The sequence below is a fragment of the Xiphias gladius genome, chromosome 8 (assembly GCF_016859285.1).
Source record: "Xiphias gladius isolate SHS-SW01 ecotype Sanya breed wild chromosome 8, ASM1685928v1, whole genome shotgun sequence".
Lineage (NCBI taxonomy): Eukaryota > Metazoa > Chordata > Actinopteri > Istiophoriformes > Xiphiidae > Xiphias > Xiphias gladius.
The window spans coordinates 13,273,339-13,294,261 of NC_053407.1; the positions used below are offsets into that span (position 1 = coordinate 13,273,339).

The 20,923-nt window shown below is 40.0% G+C and overlaps 1 protein-coding gene across 1 annotated transcript in view; it reads left to right on the forward strand.

Annotated features, from left to right (window-relative positions):
- The window catches only part of LOC120792777 (BTG3 associated nuclear protein), a 38,199-nt gene extending 17,622 nt beyond the window's left edge, over positions 1 to 20,577 (forward strand). The window contains exons 11-13 of the mRNA XM_040132107.1: positions 2,403 to 2,447; positions 16,129 to 16,269; positions 20,274 to 20,577. Of these exons, the coding sequence (XP_039988041.1) occupies positions 2,403 to 2,447; positions 16,129 to 16,269; positions 20,274 to 20,390 (303 nt within the window). The 3' untranslated portion in view covers positions 20,391 to 20,577. The remainder of the gene's footprint in view (positions 1 to 2,402; positions 2,448 to 16,128; positions 16,270 to 20,273) is intronic.
- Positions 20,578 to 20,923: the final 346 nt, after the last annotated feature.

Below are 20,923 nucleotides of genomic sequence, written 5' to 3' on the forward strand. Positions count from 1 at the left end.
TGCCCTTGCCGGCAGCTATCCCAGTGAATGCGCCCGAACAATACCTGAGAACATTAAAATCATGAATTTTATAGCAGATGTTCTGTATAGACTATAGGCTAATGTTTATATATCCGCCTGCTTATGCATGACGTTATGACTTTTGTTTCTACATAACGCCAAGGGGCCTCCTTTATAAAAGAGGCAGAGTTCGGAGCGACCAGCGGAGGCACAGGGACAACGAAGCTCACCCCTCAGGCGATAGACATGTACAAAGCTGATGAAATCACACACTAAATATCTAAAAAAAAAAACCCAAACAAAATAAACAGTATTTAACTCAAAAATCCAGCATATAGGTGTTTCTCTCATTGTCACAGTTGATTAAGAATGCAGGTGGTGTCGGGTGTGGTGTCTGTAGCAGGCAGACTGTGTGGCAGCCAACGTGGTGACTCCATTGTCCTCTGTGCGCCTGACAGCACAGTCGTGTTCACTGCAGCGATTTTTACACACAAAAACTATTTGAAAACTTAAATTGTACTTGGTCATATATGCACAGTATTAGAAGATATTATTAAAAACTATTGACGCTCTATTGTGCAGTTCTTTAATGCTATGTAATGTCATCTTGGATTTCTACAACTGATGATTGTTATTTAATCAGTTAGCGTAGTTAACATGGTTGAGTTGAAAAGAAGATATTCATGCTTAATATTGGGGAAAGGCAAGTAAGACTTTCCTGAATCCCGCCACATCCTGGCATCATCCTAGCATTTCAGCAGCTGTGATACACTCCACAACTGACCGCGAGTGTCAGTAGCATAAATCGGGCCCTCTCCGCTGTCCTCCGGGGGGTTGGGGAATGTGATGGTGAGTCAGTGCTGATGAAATATTTAGTGGAACTTGATTTGAGATTTGACTTGTCCTATATCTTTTACAATTGAAAGGTGCTTATGGAATAGTTTTAGCTAACAAGCACAAATAACACTGCTGGTTTGAATGTTTAGGATTAGACGGCTCTATAAGTAACTTGTGATTTGAAGTGAAATCAAATGTGTGAGAGGCATCATTATAGGTTTTATGATTACATTTAATTTCTACAATCTGGCTTCAAATCACCACCTCAACATCTGTGTCACCAATTTTTCCCAGTCTCCAAAATGTTCATACGCATCGGAGTTTCCGTACAGGTGTGCACGTTCTCTCGTCAAGCCATTTGTTTTTAAAGATCCCAACTTTTGCGTGGTAAGTGGTGTACACATCTATCAGGCCCCTTTTTGTGTGTATGCACTGGTTATAAATGAGGCCCCAGATGTCTCATGCCCCCCCAGCAGACATATCTGCATGCACACACCGTGGTGCCAGCTGAAATCAGAATCTAACTCCAAACCACGGCGACTGCTGAAGAGGAATTTCCACATCAGCATCATGGTTAATGATTTTTCGAGGAAGTGGGAGAGAGATTTATTTGAAGGCGCCAGTCTGTGTACACACATACACACACACACACACACACACACACACACACACACACACACACACACACACACACACACACACACACACACACACACACACAATCCCATACTGTATATGATATGTGCCACGAATGCATGACAGCTTGAATTTTGAACAAAAGCAGTTGACACCTTGACCAAGTGTTTTTCTCATTTCCTCTTCAGTTGTGCTAAAGGACACTCAGAGGAGGAATTGCACAGTTGAGTGATAAAGACAGAGTGAATTGGAGGCAGAAAAGCTCTAAAGCTTTTCCTGTTCTTTGTGGCTGAGCCCAGATTTTTCTTTTTTTTTCTCTCCTTCCCATCCCATGATATTGTTTGTTTTTTGGAGTTCAAAGCTTAGCAACAAAATCCCACTTCTCCCAACTGCCACTCACAGAATATGTTTTCATTAGGAACGGGCCCCTTTGATCATAGACATTGGTTTTAGCGTGCTTGAAAAGGAAATGAGCCGTTTGAGAGATTACACTGCTCTCTGGCCATATGGCAGTGCAGGGAGTGCTGCATGTATATATGAAATACAATTAGCAAGAGAAAAACAGCTGAGACTTGGGATTGGCTAAATAGGGCTTGTATGATGTCCTCTCTCATGTGGTATTGTTAATATCACTGTGGGTGTTCAGAGATTTTATGATAGTCATTGCATCTTGATGAGACTGTGACTGGCTTGTGTCTGTGCACATGTGTTTCTGTTGGTGTTTACAGGAGATTTGGCCAGAAATTACAGAACTAGTTTACATAAATGAAAGGACATTGCATCCACGTCTCATTCTGCTGTGCTGTGCAGCACATTGTTGATCACAAGAGGGATGGGTTCAGCTTAGCCGCATTTCATGGCTTGTTAAAATAGCTGAATGATTGTGTGGCAGCAGGAGGATGTCATGACATGTCATTTCTCTATTTCAGGGAAACCTCCAGATCCACCAGGTGCATGTTGGTCAGGATGGACAGGTAAGAACACATCTATAGTAACCGAAATAAAGGTTGTAATACACTAATATGCTGTAGATGATAACCCCAATATTTTCATAATTTCATTAAATTTGTGCAAATCCATTACAAACAAAGGCAGTAATGGTTGATATGTGTGGTTTTGTGTTAGGAAAATGGCTGTTCAGCAGGCTTTGGTCAGCTTTATACAGTAGTCCTCGTCATATCTTCCACAAATGATTCATGTGTCCCATGGCCCCAAGCCCTGTGGGCTTTATGAGCAGGCTCTTTGTTCCTCTGATTCTGCAGACAACGTTGTCAGGCATCAACCTTCTCCCTTTTATCCACTACCAAAACTCTCTATCCTCTTGATTAAGGGTGGGAAATTAGTGCAAGAAGCTCATTTTGAAAGGCTGTCCATGACGTTACACCAATTCACTAATCCAGTTAGAATGAGGGATATTACTTTACTCAAAAACACAATATAGGTAACACCAAATAGCAAACACTTATAAATGTTTTAGTAACAGGATTCCAATTATCTCACTTAAGTGGAGGGATTCTGTATCTTTGCCTCTCTTGGTACAGCCTCCAGTGGGGATTCTGAAAAAACATGTGCCTAATTTTGTTGTTTTTTTTTTTTTTTTTCCCCCTCCTTGTTCTTTCACCATTTTAGCTGTGTTTTCAATGCCAGCAGTAACAATGCAGCATTCATGGCAGCCACGTTCACCAGGCGAACACATATTAGACCAGTTTCCATCCTCCCTTTTATTGTGAGGACCTCTAGATCGGACTAATAGAAAGAGACAGCTGGTGAAATCAAAGATATAGATCAAATAGATCAGTTATATTTTTATTGATTTGTTTTACACTCATTTAGGAAATATAAGCCCACTGTTTGGTGATGCAGAAAATATAATGTACTTTCAGTATGGTTTGGTATTTAAATGAAAATGTATTAATTGTGATATCCGGATTCACTAACCAGCCTAATTTTGCCCGTGATAGTATGCTCAGTAAAAACTTTCCCCAAGTGCATTGGAGAGCCATCACCTAAAAAATTACACTATAATACTGATCTGTAGTTGCCGGAAAGTGTGTAGTATTTCTTTTTTTACGTAGGTAAATCACTGTTTTTAGTTGTATTGCCCAGGCTTAATCATGTGTAGTAGTAATTAAAGAGTTCTCAGTTTTATAAAGTAAGAGGGCATTAATTCAAAATAGAAGGACAAACAAAAACATCATGATAATACGGTCAGATAGATGTGTACAACTTGGCCCAAACAACTTACTTTTAATCAGCCCCAACTTAACAATCCATAATTTTCTTCTAGTACAGCAAAGATGATGCAGTATCTAGTAATGCATTTATGAAGCTGTTTCACCTCATTGTTATTAATATATAAAAGGGACAATTCGTCCCGACAAACCCAGTACACATAGCAGATTAGGTAGAGCATTTCAGTAGTACACAGAGAGGGTTTCCAACCATAGTAGTTTCTCTTTTTCCTTGCCATTTTTATGTTTCACCACACTCCACTATACAGTTGGATATAATAATGATATACCAACGAGAAAACATACACTCACACAGCCTTAGCAACACACACACACTCACACACACACACACACACACACACAAACACACATTTGGATATTCCATGTGTCTACGTCTTTGTTCATCCCTTTACCCTCCTCCATCTCTGACTCGGATGTTTTGGACCAAGGGTCCTTCCTGTTTCTCTGTTCTTTCCTCTAATATCCAAGTGACTCTCGATTTAAGCAAAGCCACCCTGTGTATGACCATTGCAGGCCACATATGGACATCTAAAGACCAACGAACTATTTCACATTCATCATTTCATCATGTTTGTCCTGCAATAAGGCTTTAGAGAAGGAAGTTCTTTCTCACGCTGCCCGTCTGGTGATTGTTACAACAGGTGTTTTTATGCAACAACCACTAGAGGGTTTTTTTCTTCCTATAATGTGAATGGAGGCTACACATATTCACTGTTTGGGACATTACTAGAACATAACACATTATTATAATTTTTTCTTTTTCTTTTAAATAAAGGCAATGAATTCCACATGATTCCCTAAGAAAAGTAGTTATACTATTCATTGCATAACTTTTGCATTACACCCTAAAACAATTTTGGTACTTACATTAATTGGGTCACTAAATGTTTTAGGGCTAAGGCTTGTTCAGACAGACAACAGCAGTTATTCAGGTTATTTCATGTTGCACCTGGTGCCATGCAGCCACATATTCCTGGTACATTACTTTGTAACATGAATGGCATAATTCTGCTGTTTATCCAGTATTGTCGCAATAGAAGATAAAATAATTGTCGCTATGATAACAAAATTCCAGAGTTGTAAAATTGTTCATCATGGTATTATAAACTACTGTGCAGTGTTTGGCTTTTGATAAGCTTCCAGACTCATGGAACTATTACTGAAATCAGCTGTATTGGATCAGATTTCATCGTCTCACCAGTACCTTAAACAGGACGCCTCTGCCAGTGCAGCCTCTTGTGTTGAAGGCCGATTAAGACCACATTAGTACTTGTTTCCAGATTTATAGTAAAAATAGTAAAAAATAGAGTCTGTTGCATTAAATTCAGACTTTCTGAGTTGTATTGGCCATTTTGTTGGCTGAGTGTTATGCAACCTTCTCATAATTCAGAAATTTCTGGCATGAACTGAAAAAAGGAGATTTTTCCATTAATATTATGCCTATGAAGAGACTTAAGAGGCTTAAGAGTGTAGCTCACGTAACAATCTATTTATTCTGTGCGTAAAGTAATGCCTTAGTCTGTTCCATTGCAGTAAGTAGTAATATGATTATAATAACATTGCTTTGTGAGGAATTACTGAACCTCCAACACTTGCATTTGAAAACTAAGACAATCAAACTATGTACTGTAGTATCTCAAAATCTGAGGTGAAGGAGTTACAAGCCACCCACCAACTGGAACCATGTGCTTTCGGCTGCTCGTTTATTCATTTTATAGTCTGATTAAGATCTTAATCATCCAATTCGCTGATAGGTTCAAGGCGCCATTGGCTATCTGTGTGCGCACACATTTGTGATACTTGCATCTGTTTTGTATGAGGGTTTTCTTTTGTTGTTTGTATTTTTTTATTGGCTGTTTGGCTCCTTGTGTGTTTTCAGTTGACTGAGGTAGTCACCATACATCCTTGGGCTCTCTGTCTCTCACACACGCACACTCATAAACACACATGCATGCTCATGTCCTCAGATGACTTAGTCGCTGAGCCTGACAACAGCATTCCTCTGTCTCTCTCTAGGATCTTGTAACAAGTTTTGGCCAAAGTTTGGTTTATATTTTGCACAACAACACACATTTCCATCAGTTCTCCATATCAGCTCACAGGAGTGTTTTTGCAGATTTCCATCAGCTTTATCTGGTGAAGCTGTTCTATTGGGTATAAGTTTCGCCATACACAACATGCATTAACAACATGCACTGTTTGAAACACCAGTGTGGAATATGTACAGGCATTATTTAATTGCAAATAGACACTAAAGTGTCCAAGGATGTGAGAACTAAAAACTACACAAAGGCCTCTATTCCCTTGGCAGTGTCTAGGAGCCTAGTCCAATAAAAAGCTCTTTTATTTTCCCTTTCTTTTAGCTCATACTTTGATTGGGTCTGTAAAATGATATGAGCAGAGTGCCAAAACAAACACACAATGACTTATTCTTTAAACCTCATGTTGCAGGTCGAGCTTTTCACACACATACAGTGGTACACTGCAGTGGCAGTGACTCCTCACTTGTATAACTCATATTCTCATGGAGTGGAGGGCTGGCGAATCTTAGGTCAGCTATTAAATTTGATCAATCCCAGAGAGAACACAGAGACTCACAAGGAAAACAGGACCCAAACAAATATGACAATAGGGATAGCATTTCATTCAAGGAGATAAATCTCTTTGAGCAGATATGGTTGCATACAAATGACATTTTACATCTTTATCGTGATTGGTGTAGTGTATCTTGGACCAGAATTTGTTAAGAACCTCAGACAAAGACAATATAAATCAGACTTAATTCTGATGTGTACTTTCTTAAATGTCTAATTTGTTTGTCTACAGAGATGCCTACATCAAATCGGCGATGTATGATGTCACTGTTTTTGTGTTCCATTACATTAAAAAAAAAGTTGCACGTTTTCCTTGTTTGTCTGCAACTTGCTTAGTTTTTATCTATCTGCAGTATTTGTTGCATTGAAAGCTATTTTCAAAATCCACATTGGTGGCCAGGCTCGCATTTTTCTATCAGATTTCAGTTATGTGTGGAACTGTGTTGTTGTTGTGACTGGCCACAAGAAGCAACATTTATTTACTGGACACAGATTATTATTAGAATATTATTCTGGCCTTTCATTCTGGAACCAGTTTAGTAATTCTTTCTGCGGATTTCTTTCCCTCTCCACTGGGCATTGCAATGGGTAATGGATTGTTTTAGTACTTGTGTGCATGCCTAATTCATTTCTTTATTTGACCGTTTTTAATAATAACACATATTATGATTTCTCCTCTCAAAGCGGTCAGTTTATATTTGTAAACAGACTATGCTGACTGTTCCTAGGATGGGTATGCTAGTTTTTTTTTTCAGCAAGAGTGACTCTGTTAACGGAAAATAAAAATTGGTACACCATTCTGTTTGGCTAGTTGTTTTAGATTTGTTGCTGTTTATGAGGCTGCTACTCACGGCACATAATGTTCTTCACAGGCCAGCTTCATACTGCCTTTGTGACGTACTTTTTCTGCAGTAAGAAGTGAGGTATGTTCTCATGAATCACATTTCTGACTTGAGAATAAAATTCTTTGTGTTTTTTGAATTATGATGGACGAAAACCTTTCGGTTTTGATATGCGTTGTGATGCATTTTCAAAACTTCGAGTACTGCTTTGCTAAGACGGCATTTGTAAAATAGATTTTTTTTCTGCTGTGCGATCATTTGATCAGGAAATTAAAACATTCTGCGATCACTTGTTGTAGAAAAAACTGAAAATGATCATCCTTACTCTTTGACTCACAGCTTGGCATTCATGTGTGTCAGTGTTTGAGTATATCATGCTTTACTGACAGTGTAAATTGAGGTGTCTTTGTAGTTGAGGAGGCAGTGTTAAAATGTTGAGATGTCTGCAGACTGACCCCTCTCTCTGCCCTCTGTCCACCCATCATCCCCTGTATTGCCACAGGAGATTTACTGCGTGCAATGAGCAGAGCAGTGTGCTACACACATCTCAGTATACACTTTGTGTGTGTTTTTTTTTTTTCAAACTCCTCATGCACACATCGAATCTGTCTAGCTTGGCTGCAGATATGTATCCGCTTTCATACAAGTGTATGCCAACTGAGCCCAGAACTAAGTTTTACTGTGCCAGCTTAAAGTCTGAGCAACACTGGATCCAAAGTTCTCTGGCGGCCTATAAAAACCCTCTCATGCACACGGAAGAGAAGGCAGACCCATGAAACTACAAAATAACTACTCTTTTACTGTGCTGCCTGTCTGCCATAGCCTCTTATCTAGTGTCCTTCTCTCTCTGGGCTGTGATCTTACCCTGCACTGATGCAGACCAAATGGAGGATTGGAACATGAAAGGAGTGACTGATGATGTGGAGGAGAGAAAGAAAAAAGATGGGAAGAGGAAAGCCAAAAAGGGAAACTGTCTGGAGAGATGTTTTGCCCCATTCATGATTGGAAACTGACACCAGTTGAGCTCAGACAAAAACACACTCAACTAAACAAATGCATGGTACCAGGTGCCACATAATAACAGTGACCTCTGTAGACGAGAGTTACGTTAGCTCAGGTAAATACAATGTGCCCCCAATGTCCCGGGATACCCCCATTTTTCTCCTAGCCATCATGGCTGTCACTCTCCTTTGTAAATTTGAGAAAGCAGAAAGTGTTGAGTGAGCTCACACATTTTAAAGGACACTCCCAATCATATAGCTTTAAACCCCTGTTGTGGCAGTCTGAAAAATCCAGCACATCTCAAGAGGCCACTATAAAACTTTACCAAATTTGCAAATCTTGTCATTCGCCTGCGTCATTTACTGATGATGGACCCGAATGCCGCCCATTGGGGGCTTAAATTGATTGTCCAGTGTATGAACCCATTTCTCGAAACCTCAGTCCCTCCCCCGCTGAACCTCTGCCATCCCTTCCTGTCAGCACATGTTACAGTGCATCTGGTGGATCCTCCCATGCAGCATTGCTCATGGTCAATGTGGGAACTGGGTCACAGAACAGAGTCCAGCTTGGCACTGGTCCCGTCAACCGTGCGGCCTGCTGACCTGTAAACACATAACCAGTCCAGGACCAGGACAAATACAGGCACTACGTTTCACGTTAGAGTAATGGTTCAGAGAGGAAGCGGGATATATAGATGAGTTAATAAAGGAGAGGATAAGAAAAAGAGGGCCATACAGGGAAAAGTGAGACAGTGAGGTGAGGTAATACAGAAGAGATGTAGAGGAAGCCGATAAATGAAGGTTTTGACCTCTGAACTCATACTGCTGAATGTCATACTGCAAGTGTTGACGTTCTTAGAGTTGTGTGTGTTTGTGCCAGAGACATCACCTCCTTTTGATGTCTGCTTTCAGTTAGCTTTGGTAAACATCTGGTGTATCTAGGACAGTATTTCTTGTATTTGTCATTGCTACACACAAAAGAGATGCTTGAACAATGTGTAGAGTTAACCTCACAGAATCAGGTTGTGATTTGTGCTGGAATCAAACTGCTGGCCCGTGGCCCTAGTTACTCGGTTGTCCTCTTCCATCTGCTCAAGAATGTTGTTTCTAGTGTGTAAGGGGTTGTTCAGATTCCTGTGATTCACAGTGTGAGGGGAGGGTAAAAATGTGATGAAAAGATACAAACAAAATTTTTTATGACCCATGTTTGGTATAAGTGGGGTATATGTAAGCAGTCAAGGATTTAAAGGTCTAGTGATGGATCCCGTTTCAAAGAAGTAGCGGTCTGCTCTATGTCCTTGTGGCATCATGGCCTGGAGAAAAAGGGCCACAGATTGGGGAATCCTTATTTCTTAATGTGTGTGTGGGTGTGTGTGTTTGTAACTCAACAATTTGGAGCAATGTAGAGGAGGGTACCCCCAGTAGTGTTTTCTTTTGTCTGTTTGTGGGCAGAGCTCAGGGTTGCTGGCTGTGTAATAGGTACCAGATGTTTTCGATGCATGTCAGCGTGACTCACCATCAGCACAGGCCTGGTGCAGCCCTGCCTCATCAGTCCCAGGCCTACAGCACTAAATCATCCATCAGTTTTAACTCTAGCAGGATCCTGTGTGAGATCTTGGGTTGATTATGACCAGGACAAGGTAGTACTTTTGTCATTTAAACATCTTAATCAAGGTACAGTAAATAACACAGATACAAGTCATAATTAGAAACAGCATAGAGTAACTTGAATAACAGAACTAGATTACTCATCAGTCTATTGAATTACTCTTGGCATGTACTCTTGGGAATAGTCTGATTTCGGTCTTTTTTGTGTGTCTGCTAAACACCACAAACATGAAGTGAACAGGATGCAAAGTAGTGTGGTTGGGAGAAAAAAAACAGCATGGCTACTAGTGGAGGAACAATAAAACTTGTTTTTCATGGGAAGGATAGCAAACAGCTTACATAACTTACACTGCAACTAAAGGGTATTTTGTAAAATTCATTGATGCAAAAAGTAAAAAAATACCAACAGAATATATTTTCAGACCACTTATTTTTCTGGACATTATTGTGACTATTAAACAAATAATTATGCCAGAGAAAGGACAGGACAGATGGTTGAGATGGATGTTGCATGATAGTGAGTCCTCTGAACAATTTCTTTTGTTTCTTCCTTTACTAATGCTAGCACATGTACAAGCACAGGAACAGTGAATGCATCTGACAGATGTGATGCCTCAGTGAGTTAATGACTCCAGTGTGCTACATGCTGATATAAGATGACAGATGTCTTTCACGGCAGATCTGAGATTTAAAGTAAAACTCTTGATTTCTTGACTGCTGTGCTTCAAAGGTGCAGAGTATATTTGAGTTAGGGACCCAGTGAGTCCTCTGTAAAAGAGGTTGTTTGGAGGTTGGTGTGTTCTGCTTAAAAGGGTATCTCAGGTCATTTGGACATGTTTAATCTTAAAATCTAGTTTCCCATGCATTTTTATTTGTTTTTGAACATTTGACAAAACAGAATAAGATGTGTCTCTTAAATTAAAATGATATAAACATCTTGACCTCCATCAATATGCATTAGTAGATTTTGCCTCTATAATAGATCAGATGTCTTGTTAAGATGGGTATTTGTGCAGTGTGATTTTTTGTTAGTTGGGTTTTACAGCCTGTATATATCATCTCCTGTGGTTCCATTGAATTAAACAGGATAATTGGAAACACGATAAAGTCATCATTTTAAATCATAAACCTTACCAACATTGTAAAAATGCCTTCACCAATTAGGCAGGCAAAGTTTGGATTTGCACTAGAGAATAGAGAAAACCTTCAGTGGAATTCTCCTCCTTTTTGTTTTAAAGAGGCCTGACTTTTAATTAGAGCTGTTATTTTTGTCATCAGCCCCCTTTTGATTTGCTGGTTCTGGATCAGAATTCAAGTCAAGCTAGTTTTGCCATAAAACCTCTCTGAGCCCTGTCTGAATCTGACTCCCAGTCTGCTGGTGGGAGTTGCGGAGCAAAGGATGCAAGGGAGGGTTTGATTTGATGCAGGTGTTGAATTCTGGTGTAGAAACAGTGTCTGGGTGTGGGTGGAGATGAGAAGCAGTTAAAAGGTTACAAGGTCAGGGATCTTGCAAGACATAAAATTTATAATAAGTATGTATTTCAAAGAATAATGGGTAGACAGGAGATGGGTGTACAGTATCAGAAATGTATGGTAACATTACTTGTCAAAAGTCTGAATATATAACTGCTAATAAGTGAGAGAATTCACAAATCATAGAGGAATAAAGTATTATACTCTTTGGCTTCTATTTCATCATCTGACTGTTTTTGATTTGTATCACAACTCCTCTGTTGTCTATTCAATTATATTGTAAGCTGAGACCCAGCTGAAATCAGAATAGTCCTCACACTCAGAGGGAAGATAAAAGGCATATAACTACAAGAGTTTATGACTGCAGTGAGACGTATTTAGGCCAATGTGTTCACTTTCTCAGTCTTCACTCAGAGCACCGCTGTGTGTATGGGCATCTTTACAGCCAAGTTGCAGCCAGCCCTTAGTCCACCATCCTCCTCAACTCCCCTCCCACCCCACCTACTCACCCGGAGCTATTGTTTCTACTTGGACATCTGTCCAGGGTTGGCAGTTGCAGATGTTGTTGACGGGTGTGAAGCTGAGAGGAAGTTCCAGCCAATCCAAATCCAAATGTTTCTTTTTTCATTTCCCCATTTTTTTTTTCTTTTTTTCTTTTTTTTTTTTCTTTTGCACGTTTTTTTTTTTTTTTTTCCAGATTTGAAAGAAGAGGAGGTATTCCTCTGGGAATCACAGGAACCAAATTTGTGTAGCTCTTTTTTTTTTTTTTTTTTTTTAGAGTACAGAAAAATCAGTCTTATGTGAATGTATTTTGGTATCCTCGAGAAGGATGATCTTGTGTTACGGGACTTTCCAGCGTACTTTGATTACAGCGAGGGTGAAGCAAAATCTTTAAAAGCATACTCAACACAAACACACACGTGCACATGTGACTCATAGCATCATCCGATTCACAGCTGAGTTCAACTGAGACCTCCTGAGAGCCTGGAAATCGATGCCAGCCTGCACCAAGTATGTGCTTTGTGGAAACAAGTTTTTTTTTAATTGCTGCATTACTCTGAGACTGTTAGAAGGGATAGCTGTGGGAATTCAGAAGCATTGTTGTAACTCTGAACAACCCATATTTTCTTAAAGCCTTCATTGTTCAAGTTCTAGTTCTAGTCAAGTAGTTTCATATGAAGTAAAAGGAAAAAATTGCATTCTGAAATCCTCAGACAAGCAGAGATGAGGGCTGGGTTAAAAAGTCCTGTTTATCTGGTTGGTTATTGTCTTTCAGTCTTGAAATCATGAATGTTTTTTCCATTAAGTTGCTGTTGTTCATTTTTGTGTCTTTCCTCTCCTATTGCTGTATTTCTTTAGTGTCCTGGATCCATTACTGAAAGCATTACAGCATCTGCAAAAGATTTTTTTCCTTTCCTTTTTCTCAAGGCCATAGCAGCTTGCAAAGTCTGCTGAGAATTTAAGATGTTCTTGATTGTTCAGCGCTCCTCTCTCCAGTACTGTGTTTCAGTATCATAGCCCTGTAATCCTACTTGTTTGCTATGCTCCTCGGCCCTCCAGCATAAGGGTGGCCAGCCATCTTATTATTGATGATTATTTAATGGTCCCAATCCCTAAAACCTTTAGGTCAATAATAACCGATGCACTAAAGATCTGCGGATGTCTCTGAGTTGCAAACTGATGGAGGTAGGCATTCAAGGCAAGACTGTAAAGTTCTGCGAGTGTCAGGGGACTTGTCGGCAACAAGAAAGCCCCCTCAAATATTTATCACCTTAATTTATAAGCAGACTCATTTTCTACCTAAAAAAACTTTCCTTGATACCGTTTTGTAATTATTTTTGTTGTCGCATCATTGCCAACCAGCTTAATGATGATTATGTCCTATGAGCTGAATGAGAGGTCATTATCATCAGTACTCACAGAATCGCTTAATAGTGTTCGATTGTGTTTTATACGAACTTCCAACCTTGAGGTAATCATAGACAGCAAATCCATAATTTATGCTGGTAGGGAGTACTCTCGGAGTACACTTTCTTGGCAGCTTCTGTGAAGTGGATGTACTAATGCATTTCTTGAGCACAAATTTAGTTTTTGATTGTTTTCAACTGACACATACTTTAAATAAAACCAAGCGTGACAGTATTTCTCCCAAATAGTGAAGACAAATTGTTCTGAGAAGGCAAGTGGGACAGGATGTGTGCCTGAGAAGTTCCTGTGTAATCGCTGCAGAGATCTCACACACCGTTCCAACTCTGTAAATGCTTTTGTGAGCCTCTGTGTGCTGGTCCTCACAGCTGAGAATGCAAACTGCTCTCAAATGGAGGTTAAGAATCTAATTGAGTGCGACAAGTGTTTACAATCTCAAGTGTCAACCTTAGCATCCCTTGAACTCTGGTAAATGTACATTCAGATACACTAGTTGGACACTATAGACTCCTCATCATGCTTGTGTATACATACCCACATACATGTGACTGCAGATAGATGAGCACTTGGAAGAAATCATCTTAGATTCCTAATAAGATAACACTGTGATGAAATGTGGAGATAAGGATGCATTTCTATGGATGTCTGCTACGAAGAAACGCTTAAACAGCTGGTTGTGTGTGTGGTTTCTCACTGTTCTCAATAAGATGACTGATGGAGCACTGCTGGCATGGATTTAGTCTCTGTGGAGTAATGCCTACTTTAACAATGTACTGTATATCCGCCATAAAGGAATAGATTGACACACGATCATTTGCTGGAAATACGATCGTTTGCTGGTGCCAGGAGAGGGTTATCTTAGCTTAACATAAAGACTGGAAGCAGAGGTGGAAACGGCAAGCCTGGCTCTGTCCTAAGGTAATGTGTTAGTTAGTGAGTTTTAGAGGTACTGGTAGGTGGAATTTTTTATCTTTAGACAAATCCAAACTAGTTGTTCCCACCAGCTTCCAATCTTTCTGCTAAGATAAGCTAACAAGCTGCTGGCTTCAACTTCATATTCAGTGCACAGACATAAGAGTGGTATCAAACTTATGTTCTAACGCTCTGGTAGAAAGCAAATACACACATTTCCCAAAATATCGAACTTTTCCTTGAACAGTCTGATTAGTGTTTAAACAAACCCTCCACGTTAATTCTGTATTTGATCAGGAATGTTTTATGGGTCATCAAACACTGTGATTCATTTGACCTAGCTCTAACAGTCTTCTGCTATATTAAGAGTCTATCTCATCCCCCCCTCTATCCATGTCTGTGCTTGAAGTGTCCTGGTTGTCTGATAGGATGAGTCAGACAGACATCTCACACTAATAGCTTCCATCAGGCCAGTCGGGCCTGGCGCATTATGGTGATGACACGGCAGATTTTGTGGTGAAACTGGTAAGTCTGTTAGATGACAATACGAGTCGGTGGGGGGGCTTAACTCAACCTTTCTGGGCCATGACTAATTCACAACTTCAAAGCAACTTCGGGGTTTGGAAGGCAGTGTGGGACTCTGGGATTGAAAGAGTTACAGGGCAACAAACATCAACTGTAATTGAGGTTTGTGAGATATTGGTTTTCTGCAGGCTTGCATATTCTTCCTTAAATTTTTAATGTCTCTTCAGCATGTCCCAGCCAGCCTCAGCACCAAGTGAAGCTGGAAGCCGATTCAGCTGGAGACAGGGACCTCACATAACATCACATAGAAAGCGCACAAAGATTACATACAAATGATACCTGCAAGGCAGGAGACACTGAAGAGGTCTGTGTTCAGTCCCATGCCATGAAACTGGGGGAAAAAAATGAAACCGTGCTTTCAGTTCATGTAGGAATGGCCTTTATTTCAAACCAGTAATCCACCCCTCTGAGAAACTCGCTGTTGGAAAGCTCTGGGCCATACTGGAGGGTAGCAGTGTGGTCTCTGACCACAGTCTGAATAAAACGAACATGCACAAGCACAAAGCTGAGTGAATGTTTCCCTCCATTCGTCTTTTTCTGTGTTTGTGTTGACAGGATGATTGTACGTTTGTATGTCTTTTGTCACATGAAAGTTATGCTGTCCAAATTAACAGCAGGGCTCTGCTAATCCCAGAGCATGTGTGTGCGCATCTTTGTGTATGACCTTGCACAAGTGCATACACATGCAATCCTCTGTGAATTTTGTGGTTGCACTCTATATATAAGAATTGCCTCAACAAACTATAGGAATACCCAACAACACTCCAGCTGCACTGCACTGCTCTGTAATTAGTGCATCAAAACAACATTTGTGGCTGACTTTCCACGCTGTGGGAGATTAGGATCCCCCGCGATGTCTCTCCAACCATTCTCTGCCAGTTCCTTTTATTTCTTTGTCCAGATAATGAAATGAACCGAAATAAAAACAAATACTAACTGGCATATGATGTTATGGATTCCGGGAAATCAATACTTGTAAAAATATAATTGAATCGAATAGACCATAAAGTTCCTCTCCAACTTGATGTATAAAGGGAGGGTGGGATGCGAAGGAGAGAGAACAGCGTGGCTTATTTATGTCACTCAGATACCACCACATGACTCTTTCCTTGCCGCAGAGTTACTTGGTCTGTTTGTGTGACACCGTGCTTGTACACACTGATGACTGTCATCAATAAAAGAAAATAAACACATCAGATAGCACACAAACGAGGCTTTCTGCTGTTTGTTTTTATCTGGTTCTTGTTTCCAGTGGTGTGTGCTGTAGATCATTGCAGAGCCAGTCAGTTTGTTGCTTTTTAAACTCGGCTGGATGGAGCTGATGATGGGGTGTTTCATTTAGATCTATTTCACTTTTATTTTAAAAACAAGAGTGATTGACTGATGATACATTGAAAATGGCAGTAAACGTCAGCGATGGTTAACAACTTTCTTCCCTTCTTTTCCTCGTTGTCTGTCCTAGGTGCTGCGTGGGGCACAGCTGATAGCGGTGGCGTCAGCTGATGGAGGGGCCACAGCAGTAGAGGGATCCCCTCTCCCCCCTGACATTCAAGTGCAGTATGTCCAACTAGCCCCCGTCGCAGATCACACAGCTGCTGTACAGGTAAAACAACACACACAAAAACATAAACTCTTCTAGGCTCTCATACACGTGTACAAAGGCACAGATGTTTTTAACTGGGTAGCAGTCCAAGTGCTCGAGTATGCAACTGTCGTTAGTTTGAGGTGAAACAGATTCCAGTCCGCCTTCACATGTGTTTGTTTTTTAAACAGTCCATAATAAATAACTGTTCTCAAACTCTTTTCCTCAATCTGAAGTACACTGAATGGTAATCAGTTTCTCAGTCCTGATGCCAATAATCTTTGCAGTATACTCAGTGCTCAGCTGAAAGATGCAAGGCCCATGCTTTTGTGTATTTTGGTACTCTTAAGTGTAGTCAGTGCTCTTTTGTTCCTCAGAAGTCAGCAGTACTCTGGATAATTTCATGCTAGTAAAGGTTTATGTTACAACCCACCAGTTATAAATATTTCAGCTTTTTTTTTGGCAAATTACTGGTATGTCAAATGGAATTAAATATAGAGTATTTATGAGCCTCATCAGCTGTTTCTAGTGAAGATACCAGTCATAGCCACAAAATTACATATACAGCTAATTCAAAACACTATCATTGCAAACAAACAAGAAAACACCAAACGACCTCGAGTCATAAAAAATTGATACGAAATCTAAAAGGGGCTTCATTGAACTTGCTGAAACTATCCAACAAGGCTCTGCCTCTCTGCCAGTAGTGGCACAGGAAACTAACTTGTAAGATCAGTTATGAAATGTTTCTCACTGCAGTGCTCCTTGGGGCTTGTTGTTACCGCCTAAAGTGAAGTACACGTCCTTGTACCTTTTTAATTTATGTAATGAACTGTATTTTTATTTTTTTTTCAACACACTTGGTATTTGTTTGTTGGTATGACTCAACAAGTAGAATTTTATGCTCATCCAAGTGTTGGAACACTTCAACAGCCAGTCACCTCACATGGCCTGCCATTTTCCAATGCTATGCAGCCATCCAGTTGGAACAGTGGTTCATTGTGCTTGTGTCAAGCCCCCAAAAAACAGTATTCTTTTATTTTTTTATAAAAAAAAATTATATTATTTTATGTAAAAAAAGCCACACTAGTGAAAAATAAATTCTCTTTAAAGATGAGGAGTACATGCTATTTTAAAGGAATGGCCAATACTTAATTGTCCTTATACTGAATAATTCCACTCCATCCATCTAAAAATTAGTACACAACTCAAATTTTCTTTCCTTCATTCAGTTTTAGGAATCCATACATGCATTTTTTCCTTGTTTAATTGTTCTTCTTTTTTTCATTTTCTTCTTTCAAGAAATTAGGCGCTGACTAGGAGCCAAATTGTCTGGTTGCTTGGGCCGACAACTGCCTTCTTTTCTACTATAGTGGATTGATTAGCTTCATAATGACGCAGAATATATTTCATTAATAATTACTGTAATATTGAAATAGAAATATGAGTGTAATTTCAGCAAATTTAGCCAAACTACTTACAGGTACAATGAGTCGTCTTTTCCCATGTTGTCATAATTTTGCTTAATTAAAAAGCACTTAGCTTTCAGTCATTATGACGGGTGTTTGGAAAAACAGTTATTTAACATAAAGTGGAGTGGCTGGAGTAGAGTAGTAATTAGGAGATATGCCTAAAATCCCTCTATGATTCAGCTTGTTGAGCAACAGTCACATGTGAAATCAGGATGGTGCACAGGCACATGGCACAGTGGCCTTTGAAGTGGCCAATTTTTTTAAAAACTCTGCGAGGAATATAAAAGAACAGCACTTTGCCATTGTTTTCTCTGCTTTTCTTTTCCTGGGATATGCTGAATATCATATCTTCTCCTTACTGCTTCTTTCCTTCAGCTTACATGCTAAAAACGGGTACCTTTTAGTCCTGATGTGAGTAAAGTCTTTGTTGTGTTATTATAATATGCACAGAGAGAACTTCTAAAGATGTCTGGCTGCGTAAAATACCAGTCCTTTCCTGATACAATGTCCTTGCAGACTTTGTAATGTGATTGAGCATATTTGCCACTCTGCAAGACATGCAGAGAGCAAAGGTGCTGACTGGCCACACATCAGGTTTTGGGATTTCTTTTTTAAGATTTTATCTTCTCAGAAAGACCCTGTCTTGTTGTCTATTTGTTGTCTGTAGTTGTCTAGGTAATTGGTTCCTTGCCCCTGTGAGCGTGGAGGTAGTTTAAGCACTCTGTGTTGATTACATTTTTTGGGTGTATATCAAAAAAAAACTGATAGAGCCTGAAACACTATTTATTTGTCTATTCATGAGCCACCCCATGCACTGTATTCCAAGATCTGTGCTCCATGTTGCTTGGTGCAGCAAACAGTCAAAATGTTTATTTACTCATCTGATTGCTTGAATGGATTTTATGACGAAAAAGAGCTTTTTTTTTTTTTTCTTAATGTGTTATTGTGCACAGATCTTGACACATGGATATAGTAAGGGACAGAATGAAACCACCTGTTAACAATATGGCGTTTATTGATCAAACAATATTTAAACCTGTCAAAAGCAGGTTTTCATTAGACTTCAGACCCAAAATTATGTAAGGTGTTAATGTGCCAAGTAAATAGACTGGTGCTAAGATACATCCAGTATGTTCAAGTAGATGCTTCTTTTAATTTGCAATTTTTTTAGCGTGCCTTAAAGGACTTTACAGAGTGAGAGCCTGCCAAGATCTATCCAAACAATAACCGATTGCATGACAAAATATGTATTGCATGCCATTAAAACACAAGGATGGAAGGAATGCAAAAGACACAGAATAGCAGTGACCAATTGCAACTCTAAATTAAAAATGAAACTGTATTGTAAAGACACTTTGCAAAGAGTCATTCAGTCAGGCGGCTGATGTGGGAGCATAGATACTTGGCTTGTCTAGTAGAGGGTGGGTTATTGTGACAGTTGGGTTTTGATGTCCTAGAGTGTGAGCATTGCTGACTTTCAGTTCAGAGTTCAGAGTAAGGTCAGCGCTGTTCTTTCCCCCCTTTCTCAAAAGTGTTGAATCGAAAGAATTGCTCTCATCTGTTTCCAGACATATGGAAGCATTTATAGAGGTTCTTGAAAAATTACTTAGTCTTTTGTATTTATTTATCTGTGCATTTTTCCTCTCGCTTTATATAGTAGTTTCCTTTACACAAACAAAATAAAGTAGGATGCAACACACAGTGGTATTTCTAGAAGTTGGGGAAAATATGTAGCTGTATTTTGACTCAACGTGTTTTATCTCCAGCTCAGGTCTAAAGTCTGGACTACAAAGCACCAACAGCCTGGTTTCAGCATGCTTCTTCCAAAAATGCCAAAACAGTGTCTGATACATTCAATTCAAAGCAATGGATCCATTGCCCATCAGAATTTTCAGTGGAGAGCAAGGCCCATGTTTTGACAGTTTAGCATGTCCAGTGTTTGAAACACTCACTGAAAAAGTGGAATCCATATGAGTTTTACTTGGCCTCTTTACTGCCAGTGCTAACAGTGTGTCAGCCTGTTGTTGCATTGTCTGTGCTGCTGTGGTGCAGCTGTGCTCCAGTCAACGCTGTTGTGACAGCGTGCTAGGGTGGAGGGACGATTAAATGCTGCAGGTGTGTTTGAGGGAACCTCTGGCGTGCATTTGAGGAAGGAGTGAGTCACTCTTCATGGTCATCATCCAGACTGAGTCATGATACTCTCATCTTTTAAGGGGTTTTCATCCACACAATACCCTGACCTTTCTTCTTTTCTCATTCCTTTCACCATCTTCCTCTTTCTTCTCTCTGATATATCTCCTTTCTGATTTCTCTCATCATTCCTCTGCTCCTTCTCTCCTAGGTCCATTCACTGTGGTTGTCTCTCACAGTGACACTGTGGGCAGGGGCTATAGTATGGCTTGGTCTCCATCTGTTAGTTCACAGGAAACACACTTCAGCTATGTTGCAGGGTTTTTTAAAGTTACACTGAATAGCTCAAGCGAGATGCTACATAGTTAGTACATTTCAAGTGTCAGATCTCACTGTCTTCCCACTATCTTTCATGTGTCCCAGGCTACTGAGTTGGCCCCAGCCCTGCAGGCAGACATGGAGGTAAAGGAGGCCATCCAGGGTGCCATCCACGGAGAGAACGGCGAGGTGGTCCAGATTGTCACCTCTGTGGCCACCTGAGAGCCCACGTCTGGTTCAACGCAGCCCAGAACTCTGCCCTACAGCATGGCCTGAAGAGGCTGATTGAACATCAGAGATCAACAAATGAATACAGTCTGACAAGCAATCAAGTCAGGAAACTTTTTTAACAAATACTGAAGGTCACTGATGAAACAGGGGAGAAGCAGTTTTCCGTTTTTTTTTTTTTTTCCCTTTCCCTGTAGACTGCTCGATTTTTTTTTTTTTTTTTTTTTTTTTTTTCTGCCAACTAAATGTCGCAATGTGAAAACGTTCACAGAGAACTCAAAAAGACCATGATACTCCAAAATAAACTGTGGTCTTTCTGGTGTTTTCATCACCAGAAGGACTTGGCCCACCGCGGAATACACAATGGGATTATTGTCCATCTAGGGAGGATGCTGCTTATGCAGACCATCACCCTGCCACTTCATCAGCACACACGCTTGTTTACATCAACTTTGGAAAATAGTGGAGTAAAGCTGCTTGGCTAACCCTGAAACCCCAATGAGGGTTTGTAAAACCTCTGAATCCCA